The following is a 7008-nucleotide window of genomic DNA, read 5'->3' on the forward strand; positions in this document are numbered from 1 at the left end:
GCCCACCCCCCCGCTCTCTCGCTGTGTCTCCGCGCACCCCCTCGCCGGCTGGCACCCACCGCGCGTGGAGCCCTCTCCCACGTCACCACCGCGTCCCCATCCCAGCGATGACGTCCGCTTCGCTCACACCGACCGACCTCCCACCAAGGGCGAGGGCCGCGCATGCGCAGGGGGCGGGGCCGGGGCCGAGGCACCGCCCCTTCCGGGCGGGCGAGGCGGTGGCGGAGCGGGGCCATGCCGCTGCCGGCCGGCCTGACCGGGGCGGCGGCGGCGGGAGCCATGGCGGCGGCGGTGGGACCCGTGAGCCTGCGGGAGCTGCTGCTGTCCGCCACGGCCGCCGCCGAGGGAAGCGGCGCGGCGACGGGTCCGGGAGCCGGCGATGAGGAGGTGTGCGTGGTGGGCATCTTCGGGAAGACGGCGTTGCAGCTGTGCTCGGAGAAGGCGGCCCTGGTGAGCACCGTCTGCGACCGGCAGGTCTTCCCCCTCTTCGAGCAGGAGGACCCCGAGCTGACGGACGGAGCTGCCGGGCAGGAGGGCGAGCCGGCGGCCAAGGACTACAACCAGCTGCAGGCCTACTACAGCCAGGAGAGCCGGGTGCTGTACCTGGTGCTCACCTCCATCTGCGACACGCCGCAGCTGCTGCGGGCCTGCGGGGATCTGGCGGCGGCCGAGAGCAGGGAAACCGGGCCCGGGCATCCCTCCGGCGGCCCGGCCCCGCTGCCTCACGCCGAGGCCCACGAGTTCTGGAAGCACCAGGAGAAGCTGCACTGCCTGAGCCTCCTCTACCTCTTCTCCGTCTGCCACATCCTGCTGCTGGTGCACCCCACCTGCTCCTTCGACATCACCTACGACCGCGTCTTCAGGGCGCTGGACGGGCTGCGGCAGAAGGTCCTGCCCTCCCTGAAGGCTGCCATCAAAGACTGCCCGGTCGGCAAGGAGTGGAAGCTCAACTGCAGGCCGTGCCCTCCGCGCCTCCTCTTCCTCTTCCAGCTCAACGGGGCTCTGAAGGTGGATCCCCTCCCAGGCAGGGGCCAGGACCCCTGCGGTCACCTGGAAAAGCCACCCCCCAAGAAGCACTCCCCCAAGAGGAGGTTGCAACATGCTCTGGAGGATCAGATCTACCGCATCTTCCGCAAGAGCAGGGTGTTAACCAACCAGAGCATCAACTGCCTGTTCACCGTGCCTGCCAACCAGGCTTTCGTGTACATTGTGGCTGGTGGGGCCCAGGACGGGGACGATCCTGTGGCCATGCTTCTTGACCAACTCAGGAACAACTGCACCATGAGAGAGACCGACTCGCTGCTGGCTCCCACCCTCTCGGGACCCAGGAGGTATCAGATGATGCGCCATGGCAGGCAGCAGCTGTCCTTCCACGCGGAGAGCAGCAGCAGCAGCTCCAGCTCCTCTGGACAGCTTGTGGACTGTACCCTCAAGGAGTTCTTGTGGCAGCACGTGGAGCTGGTGCTCAGCAAGAAGGGCTTCGATGACAGCGTGGGGAGGAACCCGCAGCCCTCTCACTTCGAGCTCCCGACCTACCAGAAGTGGGTTGCTGCGGCTTTAAAACTGTACGAAGTGACCATTGAAGGCAAAGATGATGACCCGACCTCTCTCACCGGGGAGCTGAGCTCAAAAATCATGGGCAGCATCAAAGTCTTGGAAGGCTATTTAGATATAGACACCAAGTTCTCGGAAAACCGTTGCCAGAAAGCTCTCCCCATGGCCCACAGCGCCTATCAATCCAACCTGCCCCACAATTACACCATGACGGTCCATAAGAACCAACTGGCACAGGCCTTGCGTGTGTACAGTCAGCATGCCCGCGGCCCAGCCTTTCATAAGTACGCCATGCAACTGAACGAGGACTGTTACAAGTTCTGGAGCAACGGGCATCAGCTTTGCGAAGAGCGAAGTTTAACTGACCAGCACTGCGTGCATAAGTTTCATCTGCTCCCAAAAGCAGGTAAAGAAGCTTGTTTGTAATTGGGTTTCATGGTTTAGTTTTTTATCTGCTTTAAAAATGTCTTAGGCTGAAAACACTGACTTTTGCATGTTTATGGAAAATGAAAGCTTTGCAGCTTTAAAGCTTCATCTTTGTACAGTAGGATTAATTATAGCTGAGCTGTCGCACAGGTTTCCTTTATGTTGAGTAATGTTTAGGAGCGAGTCTACTATTAGTAGTAACTTTGATTTTAGTAGTAACTGATTCTGTCTCGTTAGTTAGAAGCATTACACTGGAGTTCTTCTAACAATAGATGTGTAAGAGAACAAAAGTTCTCTGGGAAGCATAGATGCCTTCCCCCCCCCCCCCCCTTTCTTTTTTTTTAAATAGCTTGATTGATGTCAATCAAGGAATAGAAACTGTCTGATACACATTTATTGCAGGCATTTATGCCTTTTAGGAAGAGGTTGTAAAGCCAAAGAAGATTCAGTTTAGAGGTATAACCTGCACTGGAACTTTGTATTAGAAGTGGGAAAGGGAGGAGTTGCTTGACAAACCGGCATTGCTGGCAAATAATTTTGCATATGTATATAGCAAGGAGGAAGCAGTGGATGAAGGGAGTTAAAGAATCTCTAGAAATGGTGAGCAATTTATCTAGGGTTTGACTGATTTTTGCTTTTAGGGGAAAAGCCAGAAGCGGACAGAAATCCTCCAGTTCTGTACCACAACAGCCGGGCTCGTTCTACTGGTGCCTGTAACTGTGGAAGGAAACAAGCTCCTCGGGATGACCCCTTTGATATCAAAGCAGCTAATTATGACTTCTACCAGGTAACTATTAGGTCTCTCTTTTTGCTTCAAGCATTGCTTTTGCTTCATCAACAAAGTCTGTATCCTGAAGTGACTACAAGTTTCCTCTTAACCTTATCAACTTGTAAATGTTGCTTGGGAAAGATATTTCTGGGAGCAGAAAGTGTTTGCACGATGGGCTGACCAGAGTGGGCAGTTCTTCACCAGTGCATGCATGCAGGAGCATCTATTTACACTTCAGGTGTGTTGGTTCATGTGAATTTTAAATCCATCATGTCTGTGGGCTGTATTCCCATTGCTGCTTTGGTTCTCACGCAGCGCAGACCTCTTGAATCTTAACTGTTAGGACTCTGAACTCCCTCGTCTCCGAGGTGGAAGATGGAAAGTTAACCATGTTTTCTTTCTCATAGCTGCTGGAAGAAAAATGCTGTGGGAAACTGGAGCACATCAACTTTCCTGTATTTCAGCCAAGCACACCAGATCCAGCACCTGCTCGGGATGAGTCATCTCCTGCCCCTCCGGAAGGCGAGATTGAGAAACTTAAAGAAAAAGAACCTCAGACTCAGGGAGAAAGCACAGGCCTGAGCTTAGCCCTCAGCCTGGGTCAGTCGACAGGCAGCTTGGGCACTTACCCGCCTGACGCCCAGGGTGGAGGGGATAACGCAGAAAGTCATGGGCAGAGTGGGGACTCCAAAAGTGAGAAAAGGCCAAGCCTGGTAGATCGCCAGGCATCCACTGTTGAGTACCTCCCTGGGATGCTCCATTCTAACTGCCCCAAAGGCCTTTTGCCCAAATTCTCCAGTTGGTCACTGGTTAAGCTGGGGCCTGCTAAGGCTTATAACTTCCACACAGGCTTAGATCAACAAGGCTTTATCCCGGGAACCAACTATTTAATGCCTTGGGACATCGTCATCAGGACGAGAACTGAAGATGAAGGAGACTTAGATACCAATTCCTGGCCTGCACCTAACAAGGCTGTTCCTGGAAAAAGAAGTGCAGTTGTGATGGGAAGAGGAAGACGGAGAGATGACATAGCTCGAGCTTTTGTAGGATTTGAATATGAAGATGCACGTGGTAGGAGGTTCATGTGTTCAGGGCCTGATAAGGTCATGAAAGTGATGGGAGGGGGGCCAAAGGAATCCGCCATCAAAGCCCTCAATTCTGACATGCCGCTGTACATCCTGTCGTCGACTCAGGGACGAGGACTGAAGCCACATTACGCTCAGTTCATGAGACTCTTTGTGGTGGTTCCTGATGCTCCGCTGCAGATCACATTAACGCCTCAGGTAAGAAATGGAAGAGGGAATCTGGTAACTGCAGAGACAGGGTTGGTTGTTGCATTGCTAATTGCAGGACCGGAAGGCACAAGGGTGATAGGCAAAGGGTGTCAGAGGGATGCTACAAGAAACTCTTTCCAACGCAGACCAACTTCGGTCAAGTTCTCTAAGGCAGTAGTTGCCAAAAGTATCTGTTATATAAACAGGTTTGGTTTTTTTAAACTTCAAGATTGGCTTATGCCAGCTTTATACTTTGTATAAAGTAAGTTTTAAAAAATATTTTATCAAGGATTAATTAGTAGCATTCTATACTGTAATAATTGCTTCTTTTTAAACATAACAAGTGAGTAATGACTGTGTAAGAATTAATTTATCATTTTAAATATCTTAGAGAAAAGCAGTGACTCATTTCTGAGATTAATTATTATTAGTTACCCTTTGAATTGAGGAGGTGAAAAGGTGGTGTTTTTTTTAATTGGAGACTTTTTTTCCCATTTTCAAAAGCGTATTAAAAAAATGGAGAAAAAGCTCCATTTAGACTTTCTTACTTTTTAAGGTAGTAAAATATTAGCAAGTGTATCTTCAATTACTGCTATATGAAATACCGTGTGCACATAAGTGCTTATTATTTGTTAGTGTATGGCAAGAAAATTGGTGTTTATTGAATAGTAGTGTCACTGAATAACAAGTCAGCACAAAACGCATCTGTATGGGCGGGGAGGCAGATTTGGGACACTTTGTAACCCTTTGATCTGTTTGGGAAGTGCCACAAGATCCTTAATACTGAGTCACAAAACAGTGGAGTTGGCTTCTTTTATGGGACACCTTCAGTGACTCAGATATGAACCTGCTTTGGTTTACAAGTTAAAGGGAGAATTCTGTCTGAAACCTGACAGCAGCACCAAAATTTCAGTGTGGTTTGCAATTTGTCATGTTACTGTTTGAAACTGAGGCAAGAATTGAAGGTGCAGTTTGCGCCAATACTAATTTTGCTCTTCATTCCCAGCTTACAGCTTTTGACTCCTAAGGGTGTGGGTTTTATTGGGAATATCTGTTATGCTATGTGTTGTGGGTTCCACGCATCAGTTCCTCAAGTGAATAAGACTTTGAGTCTTTTAATGCGAATTGTACGAGAGCCCTATTAAACGTTGCTGAAATCCTTGAAAATTCACGTTCGTTTAGAGTGAGGTAGCGGCTCAGGGGTATCTGTGATACAGTGTTGAAATCCGCTGTTACCGCAGCGTTTACTACTGCCTGAGAGGGGAATGGCTTGTGTTTGTATTGTGGATCTCTTTGGTAGGACCTAATCTGCAGCCTTAAATTCAGCACCTTCACTGTGATAAAATTGGAAATTTATGGATGTCTCACAATAACGGCACAGTGGTTTCCTGGAATGTGCTCAAGTGGATGAGAACCGGGTCGTAGGCAAGACTTAAGAGACTTTCTTGGATTCAGCTGGCTTTTAAGTTTTGGGTGTTGTTTTGTTTGTTTGTTTGTTTATTCTAATGATGTTTGATCATGTACTCCTTTTGTTTTCAGGTTCAGCCAGGACCACCACCTTGTCCTGTATTTTACCCTGAGAAGCAGGAAATAACCCTTCCTTCTGATGGACTGTGGGTGCTTAGATTTCCTTATGCATATGTGACAGAACGTGGACCCTGCTTTCCTCCCAAAGAAAGCCAACAATTAATGAGTTACAAAGTTCTCCGGGGAATACTGAAAGCGATTACACAATAAGAATTATTCTGGTAGATTGATTTTAGTTTAAAAGGACTATCTTCAGTCCAAATCATGGATTTTGATTCATGTCTGTTACCCAACAGCTATCACTGCGATCTAGTGAAGCCCACTGTATTTCACTGGAACAGAGTCAGATTGAAAATAAGGTCTCATAACAAAGTGGATAAAGAAATCCAGGAAACATGTAAATTTTCCCTTTGTTACATTTTCATATGTAAGAAATAAAAGCTGGTTATTGCAATAGACTGAGCCTGTATTACTAGATCTTTTGATGATAGTGCTTTTCCCCATCATATCTTTCTACATACATATTTAGGAATATTTAAAAATTAGCTTTGCCTGGAATCAAGAGTTTCCTTTGTCATATTGAGGTAACGATGGGCAGAATATTTTCTCATTTTCTAAACAAGCTATTTGTATGCAAACAATAGATGCTTTTAATGTGGTGATGTGAGAAATGGTTTGTGTTTGATTTTGTCTTTCGGGGGGGGGGGGGGGGGGGAGGCATTGCTGTTCTGATTTGTATTGACACCATAGCCAGAAACTGTGCTTACCCATATCAAGTTGAAATGTTTTACTGTATTTGTATTCATAGATCAGATTTTGTTAAAAGGCTGGCTTAATTTCTTATTTTGGAATGGCAGCTCTCTCTGGAAACTAAACCTGCTGGTAAATGTGTGGAAAACAAGGCTGTATGAGCTTGTTCATTATAAGTAACTGCAGCTTAATTGTCAGTATAGCTTGACTTGTGATTAAACAGACTTTTGGTTGCTAAAAGGACAGTTTTGGCCCAGTTTGAATCTCATTGAGGGAGTTGGGGTAATTATACTGCGCTTTCCAAAAGATGTGCTACACGATGCACTGAACGGCAGCTTAAATCCTGCGAGCTTTACTTTACCCGTGGCTCTCGGTGCCAAAAAATTAGTCACAGTAAATCAACTTATAACTTCTTGTCGAGGTAAGATGTATTAGCGATAGTGGCTGTATGCGGAGACCTAATTTCATTTCTAGAATATTTGTTTTTAATTAGCATGCATACAAAATTTAATTTGCCCTTTTGTTATAATACAGTAATTACACCGCGTGACCGGAGCCGAGACCTGGTTTCTGTTTGGCGTAGGACATCTCTGATCAGCTGGCTGAGGAAAACACCTCCCTCTCTCTGCGCGGACGGCGGCATCTCCCTCTGCACGCCTTAATGAATTTAGATTTACTAAGCACTTAGTGACTCCTGAGCGCAATCAA

At 47.8% G+C, this 7008-nt stretch overlaps 1 protein-coding gene across 1 annotated transcript; it reads left to right on the plus strand.

The window, feature by feature from the left end:
• Positions 1-147: 147 nt before the first annotated feature.
• SMG8 (SMG8 nonsense mediated mRNA decay factor) lies at positions 148-6543 on the plus strand. The gene is made up of 4 exons (XM_030028067.2): positions 148-1960; positions 2622-2767; positions 3157-4032; positions 5563-6543. The coding sequence occupies exons 1-4, from the start codon at positions 163-165 to the stop codon at positions 5758-5760; spliced, it is 3018 nt and encodes a 1005-aa protein (XP_029883927.1). The 5' UTR covers positions 148-162; the 3' UTR covers positions 5761-6543.
• The last annotated feature ends 465 nt before the right edge of the window (positions 6544-7008 follow it).

Source organism: Aquila chrysaetos, chromosome 10 (genome assembly GCF_900496995.4).
Source record: "Aquila chrysaetos chrysaetos chromosome 10, bAquChr1.4, whole genome shotgun sequence".
Lineage (NCBI taxonomy): Eukaryota > Metazoa > Chordata > Aves > Accipitriformes > Accipitridae > Aquila > Aquila chrysaetos.

Excerpts from the sequence above, each read along its gene's own strand:
- SMG8 (XM_030028067.2), top strand. The coding sequence starts at position 163 with ATGCGCAGGGGGCGGGGCCGGGGCCGAGGCACCGCCCCTTCCGGGCGG. Across the intron at positions 1,961-2,621 it reads TCATCTGCTCCCAAAAGCAG|GGGAAAAGCCAGAAGCGGAC; the intron begins GTAAAGAAGCTT and ends TTTTGCTTTTAG. Across the intron at positions 4,033-5,562 it reads AGATCACATTAACGCCTCAG|GTTCAGCCAGGACCACCACC; the intron begins GTAAGAAATGGA and ends TTTTGTTTTCAG.